We start from the raw sequence: 25,162 nt of genomic DNA on the forward strand, positions 1-25,162 counted from the left end.
TTCAGATTCTCATCACACAGGGCTATCTTTATCAATAAATGGATTAGGATAAAACATTGGAATCCATTTAGTCAGATATGTTTTATATTGACTCCAAAGAAAACAAAAGTTCCCATCAGAACCAGCTCCATTCTGCTTTCTAAACATGGGAGGGGGCCAGAACATGTCCTCCACAGAGGGGAAAGTTCTCTTGTCCTGCATGTTATTCACAACAGCTAATCCAATGCAAAAGTTGTTTAGCCTTATGCACAGTTGATAAAGCTTGTGCAGAGGCAGAGAGAGACCAGCAAATGAGTCCCATAGAATAATGATCAATATGTTGAGTCTTCCTCTGCCTTCATCACTTTTGGAGGCTTCAAAGGGCAAGGTTAATGGAGAGGACTCTACATGAGCACAGGAAGATGGCAGATATCCTGCCCACTTGTAGATAACCACAGAGGAAATTGAGGGCATCTTTCACAGCAGCGAACCCACAGAATATTAAAGTTAAGCAAACACATGCAAGTTAATTTTACATCAAGGAATGACCCTAAAATGGAAGCTCTAATGGTTATGATGACAGAAAAGCACCTCCACAAAAGAGTGAAGGCTGTATTCATGGGAAGCAATACAAAGTGCCAAGTGCAGGAAGACTTGCAGGGAAAGTCACTGTTCTGGTTCTAGTTCTGGATCTACCCCTGGGATAAGCAACTCAAAGCTTAAGACCAAACCCTGTCATGAATGCCCTATGTGAAATGTGGCAGCTGTTGCCACAGTATGTCAGCTCGCTGCCCGCCTCGGTTCTTCCCACAGTGCCATGAACCTGCTCAGCAGCAAGTTGGACACTGGGCTTCCTCAGACTCCCATCTGAGTCATGTCATTTGCTGTCTCACTATGTGGCTAGTTGTGTACCACCAATATGGCACAAGTGGAGCACTGAACCCAACAGAAAGCCAGCTGACAGCTCTCTTCACCACGCACTAGTTATGCACCAAGATCTGGTGCCTGTTCATGGTGGAGCCAGGAAAAAAGTAGACCATCAAAGAGACTTTTAAGACTTTCCTTTCTAACCTATATGTAACTGTCAAAAAGACACAGTTGGTTAAGAAGTTCCCATCGATATGATCAGGAAAATAATACCTAGAGCAGGACTGAGTCTGGAGAGAGCCCTCAAAAACAGGGCCACGGGGAATTGCTGTTGGGTTGCCTAAATTCCCCAATCTTAGGGGAAAGCACAGTGATCGGACCCCTGTGTCCTGCTCCATTAACAAGAAACCTTTTGAAGAGCCTGTACCTCCAGCTTTCGGGAGACCACCGCAAGGGCTTCGGGGTCAAGGTTGGAGGCAGAGAGGATCTCATTCATCTGCACTTCCTTCCTCTCCATCACATTCGAGAGGGTCATCAGCTTGCGCTCCAGGATCAGATTCTTAAAACCTGTTTTCTGCTGCACTTCTAGGATGGCCTTGCTGAATTTGGAATACAGGTCATCTCGTTCTTCTTGAACCTGGCTCAGGAGACAGGGACATGGGAGAAATCAAGTCATTTCCCAGGGAAATTTCATTAACAAGACTCACGGAATATGATTTGATGGAGAGAGAATGACATATATTTTTGTCACCTCTCTAATGATAATGGGTAATGACTATAGCAAACTAGATGACTCATGGTTTCTAACTGTAAACATGCTAACCAAATCTTAGATTTCATCCCAGTGTTTTAGTTGCCAATGACACCCAACTGCCTTTAAGGTAGGATATACAGGGAAGTTTCTAACATAGAATCGGCAGGAAATCCTTCTTTTTCATATAGACATTGTGAAAAGATCAGAACTTGGTGAAAACCAACAGAACCAGACTGAAAAGACAAGTGGCAGAGGGGAATGGGTGACTAGGCCCTATCTCAGAGAAAACGTGGAGTCTTCACCATTTAGATATGTCTTGGGCTAGTCAGTGGACAGTCCCATACCTTATTTCTCAGCTAATATCAGAACCATCATTTCAACCATGGGCAGCTCAGAGGGGCCATAGTACATAGAGTGCGGGACCTGGAGTTAGGAGTTCAGATCTGGCCTCAGATACTTCCTAGCTGTGTGACTCTGGGCCAATCACTTCACCCTGTTTACCCCAGTTTCCTCCTCTGTAAAATGGACTGGAAAAAGGAATAACAAACCACTCTTGTATCTCTGCCAAGAAAACGCCAAATAGATCAGAAATAATTGGACACAACTTAAGCAACTGAACAACATCTACCACAAGTATTTGCTGCATACTTTGGACTTTCAGGGCTATCCACAGAGAGAGAGAGAGAGAGAGAGAGAGAGAGAGAACAGTTTCACTATATGCCTGGAAATGGTTCGAGTTTCATAAACTTCAAACCTGGTACAAACACAATCAATTTGCTAAAGATTTCCCAAAATTAATAGACTCTATGGCTCGTGGGGCATAATGGATAGAACCCCAATGGGCTTGGATTAAGAAGATCTGAGTTCTAATGCATCCTCAAATACTAGCTGTGTGACCTAGCCAAATTCCTTAACCCCTAATTGCCTCAGTTTCTTATTGATACTGGAAAAATGGCAAAGCATTCCAGTATCTCTGCCAAGAAAACCCCAGGGATAAAAGTCCATGGGAATCGCACAGAGCCAGACATGACTCAACAACATAATAATAATAATGGCTTGTGAGTTAGAATTTTCTTGGAACACTGTTAGCGAATTTTAAGTCATTTGTCTTTAGTAAAAGACAAATTCTATTCTATTAGGACAAAGTGTTTTTTTTTCCCCTCTCTGATATTTGATGTTAAAAAAACAAATAACAAGTGAAAGCCATTAAAATTCTATGTAAAACTTATAGGCCAAATAAGAGTGAAGTTTCTCATTGCTAATTCACTTTCTTCTCCATTACTACATACTTGGATGCTATGGAGGCCTCCGGGTCCTCCAAGGTACTAGGATCTTCACAAAGAGCTACCACCTTTCACTCTAATCCTCTTCCTACTTAAGTCAATAAAGCTCAATCAACAAGCACATCAGGAACAGGGCTGCCAACAGACCCAGGGACAAGCAAGCAATGAGCTAACCAGGACTTAAAGGATCCTGCTTGAAGGCCACCCACCATGCCCTTCTGCCCCGTTTTTGAAGGTGTTGATCCAATTTCAGTTCATGAACAAGTGGTTTTCACCACCTGGACACTGACTTTCTTCTGGCTCAGAGCCCCTCCTTTATAAGCCCACCACAAACATTCTCTGAATAGTGAGCGCATCTACAGAGGAACAGGTTCACAAATGGGGAGACCGAGGCCTGATGGCTCCTGCCTAATGCCCCACATCCAGCCCCACCGGGCCACATTCAGGGAGTGTGAGCGCCACTAACCAAGGAGAGTCCCCATGAGGCTTATTCATGACCAGACAACCATGGCTGCATCATGGGAGGGAGGAGACACAAAGGGCAGCTTCCTGACAGCCCTGAGGCCGAGTCCACCCAGAGGTTATGCCTCCCTCTTCCAGTTATCCCCTAGGCCTCCCTTTTCTGGGTCTCCCTCTTGTGGTCCCTCCCCTGCCCCTGAGGACACATGTGCCATCCCATACCCACGCTCTCTCACCTTGATGAATCGCTGCTCTAACACTTCATGCTCCCACTGCAAGTCTTTCAATTCCTTCTCAGTGATTTTCAGGCGAGCTTTTGTATTCTGAGAGAAGAGAAGGGGCAGAGCAGGCCCTTGGCATCAGGGCTCAAACCTGGGGCAGCTGAAGCTCTGGTGAGGCAGCTCTGCCAGAGAAGGGCAGGGGTGTTCTTCCCCTCCAGTCCCTGAGATAATGCCCAGACTTCCTTCCTGGCCCCGCAGGGGCGCCCAGGGGTCCCCAGCTTCCCTCCTCCTCTTCATCCACAAGTTTTGAGGAGCCCTCGTGGGTGCCATGCCCTAGGCTCAGCCCGGCTGCTGGTCACTTTTCTGGGGAACCTCCTGGGATCACGGGGGGTCCCCAGAATCTGAGCTCGGGAGGACACTCACAGCCAGGGCCTGTCGATCCTTCTCATAGTTGACTAGTTTCTTATGGAGGTCCATCAGTTCCTCTCGGGCCTTCTGCAGTGGCTCCGCCAGCCTTTTGTTCTGGAGCATCACTTCCGCCATCTCTTTTTCTAAATGGTCTTCCTTGTTTTTCATGTCTTCCATTTGCTCCTGCAGATGACAAGAGAAAAGAATGGCATGGAGGGCAGGTGCAGGAAAGAGGCCGAGACCTCTCTTGCTTCCAGGAGAAATGCTTCCAATCAGTGCCTGCACCTTTTGGGGAACTCCCTGCGACAGGAGCAAACACAAACTTACAAACTTCTCGACCCTGATGTGTGCGGGAAAGCCTAGAGACAGCCTGGCATGGTGGGTACGGAACACGTGGGGGCAGAGGCCACCTCGGGCTGGGCTCCAGGACCGGCCTCGGGCTGGGCTCCGCAGAGGGGAGGCAGCCATCGGGCTGGGCCCGCAGAAATAAAGCCCTGAGGGAGCAGGAACAGCACTTTGTAGCCATGGCTCCTCCCCATGGGGGCGGCCAGCATCAGGATTTCTGTTCCCAGCTGCGGAGCCTGGGGCTTGCAGGCCTAAGCCGGCACTGCCGGCCCAGCACCCCTCAAAGGCAGGCTCAGCCCCCCGTCCATGAGGCTCAGTTTGGGCTCGGGACTGGCAGGTCTGAAGGAAGCTTTCCCAGCAGGAGCAAAGGAGGCTCGCCCGAGGCAGGGAGGGTTCATGGCCGCTGGGGGCGGCTTACCTTGAGAGAGTTGATGAGGGCCAGATTGTTCAGGGTGATGTCGTTGTAGTAGTTCTTGATGTCGCTGAAGGCCTTCTCGTGGTTCTTCATCAGCGTGTTGATCTGGCCATTCTTTCTCTCCTCAACCTCATGGATTTCTGTCTTCCTCCGAAGATCCAGCTCATCTCGCAGCATTTTCATTTTCTTATCATATTTGGACTCGATCTCTGAAGGGACACAGTGCACAGAGCAGGTTAGCAGCCTGCATCGGAGTCAACGGCCCAGGCTCTGGCCTCACAAGGTTCTCCTGGACTCCAGAACACTGGCCCATAGCCCTGTGCTCCTGCCAAGATGGAAGGCATCGAATGTCAAGCAGACCCACCCAGAGAACTGAGTCAGGAGCCTTGTCAGTGAACTGAGCAAAGGGCCAGGGGCAGGAGGCCTTTCTACAGAGTCTAAGCGCCCTGGAAAAGGACCCCACAGCCACGAACACAGGGGCCTCTGGCTTCTCCCAACATCTCCATATTCTTTTATAGCCATAGAAGTAACCCACCCTGTGGCTCAAGACAAGCTTGGCGCCCCCGGGACAGGCAGGAAGCTGGTGGCTGGGATGTTTTGGCCCAGCAGGGATAGAGAGCTACAAAAATATACAACAAACCTCGGACTTGTCTCTCAAAGTCATTCCTCATCCGAGTAATCTCCTCATCATGTTTCTGTCAAGAAGAATGACAGTGTTACGAGAGCACTGAAAAAACTGACGGTCAGTTCAGGGCGGGCACACACAGGCCAACTGGGTACCTGTGCTGCCTGGAAAACCTCATGACTTCATCTATTTGCAAAGCAGTGATTGCAGTCACCCCAGTCCTGTGATCTGGATTCTAAAATCCACTTTACATCAACGTGCAGTAGGGTGCTTTAAGAGAATCAAGAACTCTGGTGATAAAATGACATGCTATGTCAAGTGACCTTATCATACTCCCCCTCCTCTCTATCTGGCTGCAGTGAGTCACTTCCACAAACTTTGCATTTGAAGGGATCTAAATTGCTTTCCTCATGATAGCTCTGTGAGGTAGGGGAGGGCAATCTTTAGTATTATTTAGTGCTTCAAATAAAGACACTGAGGCTCTTCTTAGCTCTGAGAAGAATGTCAGTGACTTGCCTGTTATTTCACTGCTAAAAATCATCACTGGCAAAATTAGAACCTGTCTCCCGACTACGGCTCTGGCCCTGCACACACTATGGCTCTTCAGGATCACCAAGTGGCAGCGATCTAAAATGTTATCGAGTGTGCTTATGGATATAGTAGGATGGAAACTCTGTGAGCCCTCCTGAGGAGCTGTCCAGTTCCACAGGAAATGCCCTTTCTAACAAAGGCCACATCCTGCATCTCCTCAAGTGGGCTGGGGACCCATCAGCAGGATCACCACTGCCACACACCCTTCATTTCACAAACAAGAAAGGTCTGAAACAGGAACAATTCTTATCCCCTCCTTCTCCACCCACAATCTCAAAAGAAAAATGCTATCAAATGCCTATCAACAGTAACTCAGAAGCCAGGTCTCGTGCACTGGCCCCCACATTGGCCACATCCTGTTATTCTTTTCTGAAAGGAAAGAGTATTTGGAGGAAGAAGAGACTGGGAGGTTGTGGAGCTGTCCCCAGCCCACTCACACTTTCCTCTCGTTCCCACATCCCAGCCTTTGCACGTACCAGGCGCAGATTTTTCATCACCACTTCATTGGCCAGCTCCTGCTCCTTGAGCTCCACCTTGAGACAGCGCATGTTCTTGCGCATCTCGTTCTCCTGCGTCCGGTGCTCCTTTTGAGCCAGCTTCAAGGACACGGTTCCCTCAGCTTTCATCTCCGTCAGGTTATTCTGGTGCTCATACAGCAAATGCTTTACTTTCTGTTTGTAAACCTAAAACAAAATGCAGAGAAAAACACAGGCCCATGGGCTCTCTATGTCCTACACAGACAGACAGACAGAAAGACCAAGAATGGCCAAAGCGCTTCTCCTTCAAAGACCATATTCATTCTCTCTTCTCCCCTCTCCTCCTCTCCATTACTCTTCTCTCTTCTTTTCCTTTTGTCTATCTCTCTGTCCCGCCTCTCTGTCTCTGTCTCTGTGTCTCTCTCTCTAAGATCCCTTTCAGAGGACACTTGGGCCACAACCACAAAAACAACTTAGGACCCTCCTTGACATTTTTCTTTGCATTTAAACTCATGGGGGGGGGGGGGGGGCAGTGCTCTCCCCAGACCAGAAAGGAGAGCCAAGGTGTCACACTGAGGAGGGCTCCTCCCCACCCCTGGAGGTGCTCCTGATACATAGGAGCTAAGCACAAGCAGTTTGGGCCACCTCTCACTTTAATCTCCACTTGGTGCCTCTCTTCAGCCTCCTCCATCTCTCGATCCTTATTCCGTAGCTCAGCTTTCTTCTCCTCCAGCTGCCTCCGGGTGATGTCCCAGAACGTGTGGATCTTGTCTCGCTCCAGCTGAAAGTAGTTGCGTTCCTCCCTTTCCCTGTCCAGCTCTTCTCTGATTCGCAAAATGTGCTCCTCCACCTGTAGAATCAAGGTGGGGAGGTAAGGCTCGAGGGAGAATAGCAAAGATTTCCTGGCTCGCTGGCATGAAATACAATCGTATTTCACAATGCACGAGCAGAAATACGCTGAGTTTTGGAAGAAGGTTCCATTTTTTAATGAGCTTAGAGCTGACCAGTGACAACAAATGCGCTTTGTCTTCCCGACTAAACTTTTGGGAGACTCGAATACCCACACAAACCCTGGACTCACAGATGTCCCATCTGTGATGAGGATGGCCCAAGACCAGCTCCTACCTGTTCCTTGTTCATTTCTTCTGGTGGGATGCCGTCGACAATGGGGGAAGCTTTTACTTTTCCCTTCTTTCCTCCTCCTCCTCCTCCCTTCTTTTTGGGCGCCTGAAATAAACAGAAAATCATTAAATATCAAAACGAATCATAAATCACACAAAAAAAAATCACTGGTAGTCATGCTGCTGAAGGGAAAAGTTCTATTGATTCATATATATTATATATATATATATCCATACATATAGGGAAAGGTTATATGGCACAAAGAGAAAGGCGATATCCACTTACTCAGAACTGAGGCCATCCTTCTTTTAAACAGAAATGTCCACTCCAGGAATGGACTACTTCAAGTGCTATTTGCCACAATATTCTGCCAATGCCCAATACTTTATCAGGTACATGGGGCCACTTAATTAGTCACGTATTTATTAACCCACTACTTATGCCAGGCATGTGGGATAAACAGGCAATAAGAGAAAAGGGCCTGTCCTTCAAGGAACCAGCAATCTATTCTGTGAGGGGAGGCATCAGACACCCATCCCTGTCTCTGCAGAATATGGTTTTAGAAAAGAGATACAAAAAAGGAAGAGGGGCTCTGGCAGCCAGGGATGGAGAAAGGAGAGAGGGGAGAAGGGAAGGGAAGGGAAGAAAAGAGGAGAGGAAAAGGGAGGAAGGAAGAGGGGGGAGGGAAGGGGGAGTGAGACCATTTGCTCTCCCTATATTTTCTTCTCTTTGTTTTTTGTTTTGTTTTGTTTTGTTTTGTTTTGTTTTGTTTGTGTGTGTGTGTGTGTGTGTGTGTGTGTGTGTGTGTGCGCGTGTGTGTGACACTGCTTTCTTTTGGTTTTCTTTCTACCTGACTTCTTGTAAATTATCTTTTGCTAGATTTCCATCCATGTCATATCCTTTAACCATGGGTATATCCCAAGACTTAAGAGGTTCCCTAGACCCTCTCCTCTCCTCTCTTCTCCTTTCCTCTCTTCTTTCTTTTCTCTCCTCCCCTCCCTTCCCCTTTTATTTCTTCCCCACCTCTCCCCCTCTCCTTTTCTCTCTTCTCCTTCTCTTTTCTCCTCTGTCCTCCCCCCTCCTTTCTTCTTCTCTCCCATTTCCCTTCCTCTCCTTCCCCTCCCTTTTTTCCTTTCCTCCTCTTCTCTTTTCTCCTCTCCCCTCTTTTCCTTTTCCCTTACCTCCTCTCCTTTCTTCTCCTCTTTCCTCTTCCCTCACCTCCTTTTTTCTTCTCTTGCTTCCCCTCCTTTCCTCTCCTCTTCTCTCCCCTTTTTTCTCCTCTCCCTTCCCCACCTTTCCTCTTTTCTCCCCTCCTTTCCTTCTCCTCTTCTTTCTCCTCCCTCCTCTTCTCTCCTCTCCCTTCCCTTTTTTCTCCTCTTCCCTCCCTTCCCTCCTCTTTTCTCCTCTCCTCTTCCCTCCTCTCCTCTTTCCTCTCCTCTCCTCTCCCATTCCCTCCTATCTTCTCCTTATCCCACTCCTCCCCTCCCCTCCTCTCTTCTCCCTTCCATTGCCCTCCCCTCTCCTTTTCTCTCTTCTCCTTCTCTTTTCTCCTCTGTCCTCCCCCCTCCTTTCTTCTCCTCTTCTCTCCCCTTTTTTCTCCTCTCCTCTTCTCTCCTCTCCCCTCTTTTCCTTTTCCCTTACCTCCTCTCCTTTCTTCTCCTCTTCTCTCCTCTCCCTTCCCTTTTTTCCTTTCCTCCTCTTCTCTTTTCTCCTCTCCCTTCCCCACCTTTCCTCTTTTCTCCTCTCCCCTCTTTTCCTTTTCCCTTACTTCCTCTCCTTTCTTCTCCTCTTCTTTCTCCTCCTCCTCTTCTCTCCCCTTTTTTCTCCTCTCCCTTCCCCACCTTTCCTCTTTTCTCCCCTCCTTTCCTTCTCCTCTTCTTTCTCCTCCCTCCTCTTCTCTCCTCTCCCCTTCCCTTTTTTCTCCTCTTCCCTCCCTTCCCTCCTCTTTTCTCCTCTCCTCTTCCCTCCTCTCCTCTTTCCTCTCCTCTCCTCTCCCATTCCCTCCTATCTTCTCCTTATCCCACTCCTCCCCTCCCCTCCTCTCTTCTCCCTTCCATTGCCCTCCCCTCTCCTTTCTCTCTTTTCTGTGATCTTGTCAGCTCCCTTTAGTTTAATTATAATTTTAAGGTAGATGATTCCCAGATTCAGTCCTAGTCTTTCTTCTGAGTTCTTTTTCAAACCATATGTTCCATGGCTACTTCAAGCTCAATGCATCTAAACCAGAATTAATTTATCTTCTTCCCAGACTCCCCCACTTTTGACCTCCCATTGTTTCTGTGGAGGACACCACCATCCTTCTAATTATCATGGTTCACAACCTCAATCATCTTCATCTTCATCTTCACTCTTGTAGCCATCTCAAATGTCCACTTAAGTTTCTAGGTCTTATTCCTGCTCCCTCTCACTTGATCTCCTTATACAACTTGGCCCCAAGCTATATTTCCAGCCTTATGATGTTATTACCCTATATACCCTCCAGATTACCAATGCCCAGAGAAGGGCTGGAAACCTGGAAGAGAACCCCATATAAGACAATGATAGACTTATTATGCAGCAGGAACAACGGGGATGGATGTAAAGTGACAGTATTGTTGCCCACAGCTCAAGGTGAACAGAAAGAGGACCTGTTGCTCCCTTCCTTCCCCATCATTGGGGGTCTTAAACCCTGCAGAAGAATACCTACAGAGGTAATCCTACACCAAAATGGGACCTAGAAGTCTGAATCAGGAGAGCATTTCAACAGGCTGACTGAGGCAGTCTGATTGCAGCAGTCTACTGTTGATAATTTGCAAAACTGAGACCAGAGGCAGCAATCAGACTTTGCCTTGGAATAGACCATTTTGGGAACATCAAATCTTGCAGATCCCAAGCCAGAGATGTCCCTGGGGTTATGGAACAGTAGAACATTTAATTCTCTAAGAAAGGAGCAAATGAAAACAATCCAGACTTTCCCTAGATGAGTACATAGAACTCAGTCTTAACATCAAGTGTGAAGTCAGGAAATAAGACTAGAAGAATTAGTAAACAAACAAAAAAAGGAATCCTGTGATAAAAAACAAAACAAAACAAACTTTTATGATGAGACAGGATCACTCAGAAGAAGAGAATGACTCCAAAACATCTGCAAGCAAAACCTCAAAAAAAAAAAAAAAAAAAACAACTTGGGGATGAATTCAATTAGAATTCCTAGAACAGATATAGCAGAATTTTTTTTTAAGTTTTAAAATATTCTTATAAGTGAGAATATTAGAAATAAGAGCTATGGAAGAAGGAATTGGCAACTGAATTATCAGCCTGGCACAATAGGTACAAACCCAAACAACAAACTCCCTGAAAATTAAAATGGACCAAAAAGAAGTCAATGACATCCTTCCAGCCTTACTTCAGTGGCTAATACTTGAACCTCATTCTCATCTGAATAGATCAAAAGAGGGAAGAATACACACAAAGAAATGGAGTCAAAAATTATTTTCACTTATTAGAGAAATAGGAGGAAGGGGGGAAAGGGAAGATAAATTAAGGAAGGGATTCATCCTAAGCAAAATAAACTCTATTGATGTATGTATATAGATATATAAAGATATAGATGTAGATGTGTGTACGTGTATCTTTTGAGGTAGCAAAGTATGTGAATCTAAAAGGCTGCCTATAAATTGGGAAATGTCTGAACAAGTCATGGTACATAAATGTGATAGAATATTATTCATGCTGTAAAAAACAACTGGTAGTTTCAGTGAAACTCATGAAGACTTGTATGAACTGATGCAAAAGGAAGTGAATGGAAAAGAACAATTTATCCAAAGATAGCAATATGGTAAAGACAAATAATTTTGAAAGATTTAGGTACTCTGATTAACTCAATGACCAAACTACAGTTCCAAGGAATCATGATGAAACATATCACTGGTGACAGAGAGGTGATGGAAGGGGTGCCCATCAGTAGGGACATGAGTCAAATTAATGTCACATGGATGTAAGAGAATATATTATTGTGCCATCAAAATGATGAAAGGGACAATTTCAGAGAAACCTGGAAAATCCTATATGACAGAGATCAAAGTAAGAAGAACCAGAAAAACAATGTATACAATAACTACAACACTGTAAAGACAAAAATTCTGAGAGACTTCCAAATTTTGATGAATACAGCATTACCAACTATAACTCCAACAGACCAGTCATGCTACTTACCTTCCAAAAGAAAAGTAATGGACTTAGTGAAGTACAGAATGGAACATTTGGGGCCTGGCCAATTGTCAGGACTGTTGTTTTGCTTGTCTATGCTTATTTGTTACAATTAAAAAAAAATTTTTTTGGTTGCATTTTAAGTTCTAAACTGTCTCATGTCATTCATTCTAAATTTATGTGAGTGTTTCAGTGTTTTAAATTCAGAATAACAAAAACTAAGAATTTTTTGGAGAAAAAAGAGGTTTGAGGAAAATTAGATGGATTGATTTGAAGATTAAGTGATCATTGTTAATTTCAGAAGCACATAAAGCAGAAATGCATTAGGATTTTAATAAGGAAATCATGAGCAAATATTGAGAAGCCAGCTTTTAGACAGAAAGACAATGATCTTATTGTTATAAATATAACAGCCAAGCATGAGAACCAATGAAAGGAGAGTGACTCTAGACCGGGACCATGATGGATGGCAAATGTCTATCTGAGATCAGTGCAAAGTTTTGCTTAAGGACCTGGTAATTAATCACTACTGGGAAGAGTTAATGAGCATAGAAAACTTGGTTACCAAGGCAGAAGAACTGCAAGAGGAATTTTAATAGGTCAAGGAAAAGGCAACGTTAAAATGATACAAACTGAAGACAATAAAAAGCCTCAATTCTTTATTCCTCTTTGAGATAGTATTTTTCAAATTTTATTGATGTCTTTATTTTACTATCACTTTCATTTCTGAATACCCCTACTCAGTGAAACTTCCTTTGTAAAAAATATTTAAATCATATACCGTACACACATATATACACTTTAGCAAAACCAAATAATCTAACAGGCTCATCTAATAATATAATACAAATGACAAAGTAAACGCAATACTCTGTATCTAGGATCACTCTGCTTCTCCAAAAAAAAGAAAGGGAGAGCAACTAATATTAAAAGAGATTCAAAGATACTACTCTGAAGAAGTTTAGAACTTAGAAAGTAATTTATTTTGCAACATTTTGATACATGGTTATCTATGAAAGAATGTATCTTATTCTATTAGATTGCAAACTCTGTATCTAAATTTTATGTCTCTAATCCCCTGGGCCCCCACAAGGGATGTGAATTTCAAAGATACATAGTAACTATATAAAAATCTTATGTTGACTTCACCTGTTGAATCTGAAGGAAATAACATAGGCCTCTAGAACTGGTAGATCATCATCACCCAAAGCATAATGTCAGGAAAACCAGAGTTTATCAATGATTTGAATAAGAGAAGAATGGGATCTCTTTGCCTTTTTTAACTTGCTTTCAATGAATTCAAACCTGCTTCCTTTGAAGGTGCTTATAGTTTCTTATATATCTTATAGTCTTATTTATCTCTTAACCATCACAGAGGCTCCCTTCATCACAATTATTATCCCCCTCCTTTGAATTCCTCATTGTTTCTATTCTACTTAGGGTATCAAAGAATCACAGAAAGTGAAGGCTGAAGGGAATTACCTCATCTGACCCTGGGTCCCTGAGCTAGATAAGAGGTAAAGCCAAGATAGGAAAAATGTTTTTGATTCTAAGTCCAGTGACAAATTCAGGAGGACTTCTATAATACTTGTTTGTTTAAAAAGGTGGTGGAAGGCCCTGGACACCCTGAACTTCCAAACCTTTGTCTGAGATGCTCGCCACTTGGGGATTCTGCTGGAGTTTGTCATTCATCTGAGGATACCTAAGAATCCAATCAAGCCCAGACTGTCCCTTGCCCCAGAAGTGATGCTGCTGACAGAGAGGATGATGTGACAGGGGAATGCCCTCTGACTCCTAGCAGGCATATCTATATGTAATAAAATGTGTCTATCTCCATATCTATATCTATTTAGATGTCGTATTATATGTTTATATATCTGTCTAGTTCTATCTAAATGTCATATTATCTACATGTGTATTCAGTTATATTCATATCTAGTTATAGATATCTATCTGCTATATCTATGTCTATCTAAATGTCATTATATACATATGTGTATATCTATGGCTATATTTATCTAGATAGGGATATATGTTTCTATTTCTCTCTAGATATAATTTTATATAAATATGTATAGCTATAGCTATATATAGTAAGATATATCTATCTCTATTTCTATCTAGCTATCTCTATATTTAGATTTCATATTATATACAGTGTATATCTATGGTTATGTTATATAGTTATCTAGAAATACTGCTCTGTTTCTATCTAGATGTCATATCATATACTCGTGTGTATTTCTATAGCTATATATCCATATATCTCAATAGATATCTACCGGTATATTTTTTTCTTCTATCTATCCATCCATCCATCTATATCTATCTAAATGCCATATACTTATATGTATCTACAGCTAAATATTTACACATATTTAAATATATAGATCTCTTTAACTAGATATATCTATATTTAGATTCCTATTATCTTAGTATGTATATCTGAAGCTATATAACATCTCTATATCTATCAGTGTCATCTCTCTAGTGTCTAGAGATTAGATGTATAGATTGATATATCTATTGAGATGTATACGGAGATAGATATACCTATATATAGATATATAGTGTACATGTATGTGCATACATACAATACATATACATGGACATGTATACACAATATACCATATACAATCTGTTATATAGATGTATATACATCATGCACATATGTATATATATATAGTATGTCTGTGTGAGTGTAAATATGCACCTATGCATTTAATTATGTCAATTCGCAATTAAGTCAATTAAATGCTTGTGAATTAATTGACTCCCCCCTCAAGTAAAAAATAAAAAATATTTTTATTTACACGTGTGTACATGAGAGCATATAACTATACGTCACTTTGCAGATGAGCATCTCTAGATATATATGTGCACGTGTGAGTGCCTAAGGGTGAGTTGCCTATGAGTATATTTATATTTACAAGGATATATAGATGGATAACTATCTGTACACGGGACAGTGTGCCAGACCGCTGGAGGGCCCGGAATAGCCTGCCTCGGAATGCTGCCTCCTGGACCTCACCAGCCGGGTGACCCCTGCGGGCCTCGGTTTCCTCATCTGTAACACATGGGGAATGCTAACAGCCCCTCTCCCCAGGGTATCGGAGTAAACAAAGCGCTATCCAGAGGGTGGCTAGACTCAACTTTATCATCTACACGAGCGCGAGTGTAGGCTTCCCGGGTGGGTCACATGGGAGGGAGAAGGCCTCGGGTTCGAGTCTCGCCTGCTCCTCCCCGGCTAGCTCTGGGCCTGCCCCTCTTCGGGGCGGAGAGGGAAAGGCACCCCGCTCTTCCTCTTCTCCCCGGCTCCCCACTCGATCCCATCCTTACCATCTTGCTTCCGAATCGGCCCCCCCGCGGTCACACACGCGCAAACTCCACCCCGGGTCCTCCGCTCCCCGCCTGGAAAATGAATTCCGTCTCCTAGCAACCGCCGCCGGAGTCGTCCTAGAAACCTCGCCGGAACTCGCGAGATCTCGCCCGTGCCTCCCTCCTCTCTCTCCACAGCTCCAGCGACTCCCAGGAGGCGGCGGCCCTGGCAACGCCCGAGATCGAGTCCCTAGCAACGGAGGCCTGGGACTGGGCGTGGCCTGGCGGCAGGCGAGCGGCCGCCTGGGGTCCACGGGGCGCAAGGAAGCTGTGCTAGCGCAGCCCCAGGCAAGAACCCTGCGCCTCCTCCGAGGGGTCCGGGGCTGCTCGCCAACGCTTTTGGTGGTGGGAGCGGGAGCTGAAGATGGATCTTAAGGGGACGCCGCCGTAGGACTTCTTTTGTCCCCGTATGTGTGCATTGATGTGATCTATTCAGGGGTCCTCATGATATCCACACAAAGAAAAGCACGTGTAATAGCTTGAAAATGACTCCATATTCTGGGTGCCCCCAAACTCGCGGCGTAAATTGCTAAGGTTTGGGGGGCACCCGGACATATGCTACAAAAACGACTTGAACTGGTTTGATACAGAATCCTAAATTTAAAGCTGGAAGGTCCGTTAGTCACTGCCAGGCCCTCATCTTACAGAGAGCAATAGGCTAAGTCATTTGGCTCCAGGTGCCCCAGATTAATGAAGAGGCAAAATCCGGATTCAAACTCAGAAGCTCTAAACCAGTGGCCCTCTTCAAACTGATTCGTTTGCATGTTGTGCTAAGGGTGTCCCTGCTTTGCAAGGGTTCCAAGAGACTTAAAGACCCCGAGATTTGGGTCTTTAATTTGACCCCCTTGCCAAACCTCAGTCCAAGCCTTGCCAGGGCTGTATATGATTTATGAGTTGCTGCATATGTAAGTATCAGGGCTGGCATGTATGCGTAAAATGAATGCCTCTGTGTGAATGTCTCCTCCAGTGCACTTTCTGGTTTACAATCTTTTCTATGATTTCCTTTGAACTTCAAAACAACCATGTGAGATACAGGGTCCAACAAGATGTAAGCCCAGAAGGAACACGGATCATTGTTCTTAGAGCTAGAAGGGACCTTGGACTGCATTTAGTCCAACCAGGTCATTTTGTAGATTAAAAAACAAAAAAACTCAGGTCAAGAAATGATCTTAATCTAAACTCCTTAGGAATAGGGAGTGGTTGCATTCTTTATACTTTCATGCCCAGGTCCTGTCAGTGCTTAACATAATTAATTAAATGCTTGTGAATTGACTCCCCCCCAAGTAAAACACAAGCAAAACACAACCTGGTAGTACTCTTGCCACTCTCTCAAGTTTCCTTTCCTATTTTACAGTGGGGGAAACTGAGACTCAAAAAGCTTAAGTATTTTACCCAACATCATAGAGCTAAAAAGTGACAAAGCCAAGACTCAAATCCAGGTCTTCTGACTCTCTAGATCTAATAATAATCTTTCTGCTCCAAAATTTCCTATATATATATAAAATGTCTCTGTGTGAGTCTAGAGGGGTAATTGCCCTTGAGGACCCTAGCATTTTGTGGACTAGTTTGCACCATTCCCCTGAGGTTGGTTAGCCCCGGTCACATTATAAATGATGACAGGCCAGAGATAGTTCCTCAAATTAGATCTAAAGTCTTGGCTCTGCTCACCTGCAGATAGTTGCCTGTTATATAACTTGAAGGCTGACACAAGGATCTGCTTTCTTTTCCTCCAGAACAAAATGAGATGATATATAACCCTGCTCGTTCTTTGAAGATTCGTGCCTGTGGCTGTCACAGAATTAAATCAGAGAGATGATGGAAAGAGCCAGAAGACCTTCTGTAACATCTAAGTAAGGGGGTCTATATGTGCCTCTTAAAAAAAAAACCCCAGCATATCCTCATCATCTCTAATTAGTCTCCCCTGATACTTGGAATCAGAAATTCTCTTTCCTTGCTTCTGGTGTCTGGCCTAGATTTTAAATCAGAAATTCTCTTTTCCTGGTATCAGGCCTACAGTTACCCTCATTCTACCAACTGTCAAAAGGACAGCCCAGCAGGGACGGCTCAGAAGGCAAATGTCACCAAACTGGAGACGTCAGCAAAGTGATATCACGTTGACCCAAACTGTTCTGGTAGCTCACTTGGGTAAGGCAGAATAAGCTGCTCTCAGTGGGGGTGTGGGGAGTGTGTGTGGGGGTGTTTCTTCTTTTTCCATTACAGTGCACCAACCATGGCATTGGCATGTGACACTTTGCTGCACAAACATCTTAATTCTGACCTCTTATTCACCAGAATTAAATTTCCAAAGCTCATGTCAAATCCCTATGACATCCCTGGGTGATAGATGGGACATACCCTCCATTCTCAATACTGGATATTTTTCTAAATTACCCCTCAACCCTAGATCATTTTCTGTCCTCTTCATCTTTATCCTGGATTTCTCAAGACCCAGTTAAAATGCCACCTTCTAAAGCAAGGCTTTCTGGCTCTCCTTTAACGTTAGGGCCTTCTCTTTGACTATCAACTCTACAATTTATCCTCTTTATGGTTTGTTTGTACATATATATATGGTTAACATCTTGTCTCCCCTGTTAAACTGAAAACTTCTTAAGAGCAGAAATATTTTCCATAAACTCTAGTGGTTCCCTATAAACCTCCAGGATCACATATAAAAATCTCTGATGGTATTCAAAATCCTTCACAACCTGTCTTCCTCCCACCTTTCCAGACTTCTTATACATTAATATCACATCCCCCATATCCTCTGTGATCTAGAGGCACTGGCCTGCTTGCTGTTCCTTAAACAAGATGTTCCATTTCCCAATTCAATGATTTTTTTTCACTGGCTGTCCTTCATGCATGGAAGTCTCCCCTCCTCCCCTCCAACTCCTGGCTTCTCTGACTTCCTTCAATACTGATAATCCTTTGTACAATAAGCCTTTCCTGACCCTCCCTTAAATCACAATGGATTTCTTCTGATGATTAACTCCAATTTATCCTGCAATTTATCTTTTATATAGCTTGTCTGTATATGTTTGCTTGCATATTATATTATAAACTCTTTGAAAGCACAGAATGTCTTTTGCCTTTATATATCCCCAATACTTAGCACCATGCCTGGAACATAGCAGGTGCTTAATAAATACTTGTTAGAATTGATTAACTGACATACCAGATCTATGATTTTATCAGTGGTGGAAACTCCCTCCACCCAAATAACTCCATCTGTAACTTAAGTGACTTGCCCATGGTTACACAGCTAGGAAGTGTTAGAGACAGAATGTGAACCAAGATCTTTAGGACTCCGGGAGCAACAACGCATTGTACATATCACAGAGAAATACAATGTGCCAGCTACCTGGATTTCATCACAAACCAAATCACTCCCATGAAAAATAGGCAAGTGTGTGTACACACCATTTGTGATCTTCTTTGGTGTGCTCTTCAATCATGACTTGGAAGGAGATCTTCTGATTTGGTTGACCCTTCTACTGAGTCATAAAGGAAGCACTTTGGACAAAATACTTCACCACCTGAGAGTTGGGGCTGGTAGTCCTCCGGTGTATGCTCAGAGAAATGCTTTTTTAAGGGCAGGATTGCCAAACTAAAGCTGGGCCTTTGGTAAGTGAATGTGATGGATCTAAAAATCGGTCTTCTGTTTTCCCTTCTAAACATTGATCTGAAAGCTTAGCTTTGGGGAAGAGGAGGAGGAGGAGAAAAGGGGGGAGGAGGAGGTAGAGGAGAAAAAAGAGGAGGAGTTAGTTGGAAAGGTTGTATCAGTCAAACTGGCTTTATTCATGTAGTTACACCCTGATGGGTCTCCTTTTAAGCAGTAGTGATTCATTTATAAGGGGCAACTTGGTCTTTGTGATGTCTGATGGTGTCACTATGTCTTATGCAGTCAGAAACCTAAACAAGGGGCTGTCACTGTGCCAACTTCTGGATGCCAGGGTCTACTTGGCATGGTAAAGGGAGTAGCTCCCTCTCTGGAGGATTAGTGGCAAGAGAGATGGTGCAGCTGGAAATCTCAGGGAGCTAATTATTATTATTATTTAACACTGACTTAACATCCACAATGTGTTAGGTGCTTTGAGACTGATGTACAAAGAATTGGTCTTTTGTTTCAAAAAAGTCTGCTTTTGTAGTCCCTATTTAAATGATAAGGACAATGAAAAATAACCCCCCTGCTCATCCTATGATAACTGACTCTTCAGTTTCAGGAAAGCTAGAGTTCTGAATTAATGTTATCATAGAACAGTTGGAGAGGTTTATTTTGTTAATATCAATGTGGATTATAGAGATTAATATATCAAGGAGTTTAGGCAAGCCTAGCTCTGAGGTTCCCCTTGGATGCAGATGGAGATCCCACAGGGATCTCTCTGCTTTTCTTATTGGATTTTGGTTCAGAATGTTAAAGAAACACTATCCACATTTGTAAAGATCAGGGAATTTTATTTAGAATAGAACTGGGATGATTACACATTAGTGTCCAGAAATCCACACAAATAACAAATCTTTCTCTTTCAATTCCATTCAAATCAGGACACATTTATTACATACCTACTTATGTGCTAAGAATAGGCTACAAAAATTAAAAAAAAAACTCACTAAGAAACATCATGAATGAAATAAAAGCACACAAACTAGGTTAGCTTGTCTCTCAATCCCTCAGGGCAGATACTCCAACCATTCCTTAGATGACCTCTGGCTGGCTTAGTTTCTGACACAGAGGAAAACTACTGGTCCCTCTGCCATATTGGCTTTTGACACCACATCTTTTCTGCTTCACTTATATCTAGTAAAAGAATTGGAAAGGCATTGGGAATGGGAAAAGCAGGATAGCCAGAGTGGTAGAGATCCCAGGAGTCTCCCTTTCAGAGGATCTACAAATTCAAAATTAGCTTTTATTTCTATATAGTAAAAATCTATAAATATAACTCATATAAACAAAAACTCATTGGACAGATCCTCAATAATTTTTTTTTTTTTTTTTTTTTGCTGAGGCAATTGGGATTAAGTGACTTGCCCAAGGTCACAAGCTAGGAAGTATTAAGTGTCTGAGGTGAGATTTGAACTTAGGTCCTCCTAACTTCAAGGCCAGTGCTCTATCCACTATGACATCTAGTTGCCCCTCTCAATGATTTATAATAATGTAAAAATTACCAAGAATAAAAATTTGAGAACTGTTGGTATAGATCAGATCAGGAAGAACTGTGTAAGGAAGTCAATGCAGAGAAGTCAAGGCTGATGTTAATGTATGAGAGTTCCCTGCACCTGGAATAGCCTCCATCTGCACCACCCCTCCCTTTTTGCCTTTTAATGAAAGATAAAAAGATAAAGATAAATCTCTTGATAACTTAACACACTCATGTAGAATGAGTGAATGAATGAATGACACCAGCCCTGAAGTCAGGAGGACCTGACTTTTTTCTTTGCTTCAAATCTGACCTCAAGATACTTAACACTTCCTAGCTGTGTGACCTTGGCAAGTCACTTAACCCCAATTGCCCTGGGGGGGGGGGGATAAGAATAATAGGTAGCATTTAAGGTATACAAAGTGCTTTGCAAATATTTAGTTTTGTCCTCAAAATAACCCTGGATGGTAGGCACTATTATCATTCCCAGTTTACAGATGAGAAAACTGAGGCAGTTGGTGGTTATATGATTTGCCCAGGGTCATATCGCTCATAAATGTATAAGGGGAGATTTCAATTCATCTCTTCCTGAGTCTAGGTCCATTGTTACTACCAAGTAACTGCCTCTTGCGATACCTTATTTTGTATCCTTCCTCCTTCAAGGTTCAGGTTGGGTCCCATCTCTTCCATGAAACCTTCCTTGAAGTTCTTCCTCTTCAAGTTCTTGGTGCCTTCTTCATCCTCAGATTATTTCTATATTCCCAGTAATCTAAAAGCTTTTTAAGGATGGAGAATTGTTTATTTTTGTCCTTGAACTTCCAGTTCCTTGCATAGTACCATGCACAAAATAGGTATTCTTAATGCATATAATGAAGTGACCCCTGGATCCTTGAAAGGTAAATTCTGGTAAGTCTTGTCAGCCTAGAAAAGCTTTGATTACTGTACTTCGGTTGACTCAATCTATTGTCCAAGAACCAAATTAGCTAATTATTCATCTCTGTGGTAGAATGATGAATTTGGGGGGGCACAAAAACTTTAGAATACCCATCTATTGAACTAGAGGGAGACTGGAGTCTGAGCTACTGGAAAGAGTACCAACACTGATAAAATTATTGATCCTTACTGAAGTAAATGCACCCACACTCACACATGTGTTTCAGCACACACTAGATTATAGGGTTTTGTGTGTGTGTGTGTGTGTGTGTGTGTGTGTGTTTTGTGTCATTTTTGTGTTCTTAGAGCCTGGTCCAGAGCTTTGCACAAAAGACATTCAACAAATAATTGTTTTATGAGTCAGACAAATATATTTACTAAGAGAAATAAGAGCCCAACTTTGGGCGTCTTTAAATCAGAGGAACTGTGGATTTAAAGTCTCATTTACTGCCCATCCCCTTCCCAACTGTGACAGCGTAGTGGTTGTTCCTGGCTGCCTCCAGTATCCCAAGAACTGGAATTTCCTATCGTGGCCAGTTTTCTTCCTTTATTCAAAAATTCATTTTAACAAACATGCATTAAGAATACCTATTTTGTGCATGGTACTATGCAAGGAACTGGAAGTTCAAGGACAAAAATAAACAATTCTCCATCCTTAAGAAGCTTTTAGATGACTGGGAATATAGAAATAATCTGAGGATGAAGAAGGCACTGAGAACTTGAAGAGGAAGAACTAAAAGGAAAGTTTCATGGAAGAGATGGGACCCAACCTGAACCTTGAAGGAGGAAGGATTACAAAATCTAATCTGATGGATTGATAAAGAGAGATTATATTCCAGGCATGGGAGACAGAAGTTAGGGAGTTTCAGAAGCACTGGATTTTCCTTAACTTTGTTAGCTGCTATTGCAGCACCTAGGTAAACAAAGGATATGTACCTATGAAATGTAAGGTTCCTTCCCGGCCACATTTGTCCTGGTGAGGCACAATTTCAGAATAATAGAAAGGTTCCGAGAAGGTCTGGTGTAGTCCACAACTCATCAAAAGTTCCGTCCTTTTAAAAAGACCCACATGTGCAAAAATGTCTGTAGCAACTCCTTTTGTGTGGCAAGGAACTGGCAATTGAGTGGATGCCCATCAATTGAGGAATGGTTGAATAAATTATAGTATATGAAAGTAATGGAATATTATTGTTCCATAAGAAATGATGAGCAGGATGATTTCAGAAAAGCCTGGAAAGACTTAACATGAACGGGTACTGAGTGAAGTGAGCACAACCAAGAAAATACTGTACATAATAACAGCAAGGTTATATGATGATCAACTATGATACACTTAGCTCTTCTTAGTAATAGAATGATCCAACACAATTCCAGTAGACGTGGGATGGAAAAATATTCATATATTTTTATCCAGAGGGAGAACTATGGTGATTGAATACAGATAGAGGTATTATGTTTTCAATTTTGTGTTTGCTTTTTCTTTCTCATGATTTTCCCCTTTTGTTCTGATTTTTCTTTCACAACATAATATGAAAATATGTTTAAAATGATTGTATATGTATAACCTATATCAGATTGCTTTTCCTATTGGGGAGGGGGAAAGTAAGGATGGGAGGGAGAAAAATATTTGAAACTTAAAATCTAACAAAAATGAATGTTGAAAACTATTTCTACATTTAATTCAAAAAATGAATAACTATTGAGTAAAAGAAAGCAGTTCCCTCCTTTCATGGAAGGCCTGGTAAAACCTGAGTAGTTTTTGGCTGGGTAGTTGGACCCCAGAGCTAAGGATCACTTAATGTGTGGTTCTCTTTGGGGATGTTGTCACCAGCAGTGGGGACCTTCCTGGTGAATGGGTATGGTACCTTGGGTGTATCCTAACATGTATATCCTAATGAAATCAAACAAATGAATGTCAAGGATGACCCCAAGAGGGAAGAAAAAGGGAGGAGATATCACAAGAAGGCAGCTCACAAAGGCATGTGAAAAGAAGGAAAAGTATCTTGCAAGCAGCTGGTCTAGTCCACAGGGATTTGCTTTTAGACCCTGGTTTCCACCTAAAAAGATACTACAGGATGTTTCCTGAACTAGAGTGGGATTTTAGGAAATCTAGAATATGCTTTCTTGCTCTCCTATTCCTTTCCTACTTGTCCTCATTTCACATCAAATTCTGTTGTTTTCCCCAAGGACCTTGCTCTCTGACATGACCTTTATTTGAGGAAAACCAAAGCAATTCTGCCCTAGGGACATGTTTAAAGGGGGCAGGATGGAGAGAGGAGAAGGGGACAGTTTTATAGAACTGAAGAGCTGGAATTAACCTCAGAGGGCAGCTATCCCCAACCTTTACACAGAAGGAATAAATATGCTATAACACACCCAACATGTGGTTCTACAGCTTCTGCCTAAAGACCTTCAAGAAGGGAAACTGATCACATCTCTAGGCATCCCATTCCACTTCAAGGCAGTTCCAATTATTAGGAAATTTTTCCTGAATAAAAGTCTACATTTTGCCTCTTCAAAACTTTCCAGAATAGGGCAGGAATTATTATCCCATTTATAGATGAGAAAAATGAGGCTTGGAGAAGGTAATTTGATCAGAGTGACCAGTATATGGCTTAGTTGTAATCAGGACAAAAAGCTCTCTGACTTGGAATCCTATACCAGCTCGGTACATGATACCATCTATCTATCCATCCATCTATCTATCTCTAATCTGTCTATTCATCCATCTATCCATCCACCCCCTCTGTTTTTTTCTGTCTCTCCCTTCTTCTCTCCCTCCCTCCATTCTATCTTGGATTATACACAATATCCTTTCTTGGTCCCATTTTAATCCAAGGAGTGAGAGAATCACTATATTTCCAATGGGTGTTATGAAGCATGCAACAACTAAGTGACTGGCACCAGAGATGGCAGAGACAGAACCCTTGGTTCTGGACTTCAAGAGGAGCTGGGGAGCAGGGAGGAAAGGGCACTTCTAACAGCTCTCGTGATCCTGGGGAGCCCATGCCAGGTTTCCCTGGGCCTCTCCTATCTCCTGCTCCAGTTCCGCCTGGCACCTGCCCTCTGCCTCCCCAGCCTCCTCTTCCCTCAGCAGCTTCTGCCAGTGCAGCCTGAACCATGGGCCCAAACAGACATCAGGGCAGCCATACTCTTCTGCCTCTCTTCCACGATGTGCTGCCTCCTAAGATTCGTCTGGACCATCCGAGCCGGCCACAGAACTGCCTTCAATATGCAAAAACAAAGAGACTGGGATGAAAGGGGAGAGGGAGGAAAGGAGGACCAGGTTTTAAGAAGGGGAACTCAGCTGGGAGCTGGGAGCTGGGAGCTGTGAAGACGGCCCTAGGAGAACTGCAAAGGTGGGTGGGGGCTGCAAAACGGGTGAGAAGCGCCCCGTGGGCTTAGGGCCCGAGGGCCCGCTGCACGACTCGGGTACACAGCAGCTCGCTAGCCGGGGGACCAGCTTGGTCTCCTTAGCGCTCGCTCCAGAGAGGAGGGCGACGGGGCCGGCGCTCCGGGCCTCTCCACCTGCAGCCGCCACCTGTCTCCAGGGGCTGAGCGCGCTCTCCCTCGCCGCTCTCGGGGGACCGGGTTCCACCGGTCCTAGCAACGAGGGGAAGGGCCCCGGCGCGGGGCTGCTGCTGTCCCCTCCGCCCTCCGCCCGGGCAGCCTGCCAACGTGGCTCTCTCCCGCGCGCGCCCAGCCACGCGCGCGCGCGCGCGCACCCAGCCACACACGCACACCCCCGTCCCCCTCTCACTTTCTCTCCCTCCCGGCGCCTCTCCTTTCGTCCGTCTCCGCAGTCTGTCTCTCCCTCGCTCTGGCTCGCGAGCTCAGGCTCCCTCTCCCCGCACCCCGCCTAGCTCATTTGCAATGCGATGCTTACTTTGCCGCGGAGGAGCCGGAGAGTGATCGGCCGGCCGCGCACCGTCTCCTTTGGCACGGCGATGTGCGCTCCTGCCGCTGGCGCAGTCGCCGCCTGCTGC

General features: G+C 43.8%; 1 protein-coding gene across 5 annotated transcripts in view; it reads right to left on the bottom strand.

The window, feature by feature from the left end:
• GAS8 (growth arrest specific 8) overlaps nucleotides 1-25,154 on the bottom strand; it is a 36,393-nt gene extending 11,239 nt beyond the window's left edge. For 2 of the 5 annotated variants that reach the window (XM_051974733.1, XM_051974734.1), the window contains exons 1-10: nucleotides 18,526-18,912; nucleotides 16,777-16,896; nucleotides 7,549-7,650; nucleotides 7,076-7,273; nucleotides 6,424-6,630; nucleotides 5,372-5,426; nucleotides 4,735-4,940; nucleotides 3,987-4,154; nucleotides 3,579-3,665; nucleotides 1,274-1,483 (exon numbers count right to left, since the gene is read on the bottom strand). In XM_051974733.1, coding sequence (XP_051830693.1) covers nucleotides 1,274-1,483; nucleotides 3,579-3,665; nucleotides 3,987-4,154; nucleotides 4,735-4,940; nucleotides 5,372-5,426; nucleotides 6,424-6,630; nucleotides 7,076-7,273; nucleotides 7,549-7,650; nucleotides 16,777-16,896; nucleotides 18,526-18,528 — 1,356 coding nt within the window. In that variant the 5' untranslated portion in view covers nucleotides 18,529-18,912. Of the gene's footprint in view, nucleotides 1-1,273; nucleotides 1,484-3,578; nucleotides 3,666-3,986; nucleotides 4,155-4,734; nucleotides 4,941-5,371; nucleotides 5,427-6,423; nucleotides 6,631-7,075; nucleotides 7,274-7,548; nucleotides 7,651-15,069; nucleotides 15,168-16,776; nucleotides 16,897-18,525; nucleotides 18,913-25,062 lie in introns of those variants that run through there. The other 3 variants (XM_051974738.1, XM_051974735.1, XM_051974736.1) reach the window with 3 other exon arrangements.
• Between the last annotated feature and the right edge of the window lie 8 nt (nucleotides 25,155-25,162).

The sequence above is a fragment of the Antechinus flavipes genome, chromosome 2, assembly GCF_016432865.1.
Source record: "Antechinus flavipes isolate AdamAnt ecotype Samford, QLD, Australia chromosome 2, AdamAnt_v2, whole genome shotgun sequence".
Lineage (NCBI taxonomy): Eukaryota > Metazoa > Chordata > Mammalia > Dasyuromorphia > Dasyuridae > Antechinus > Antechinus flavipes.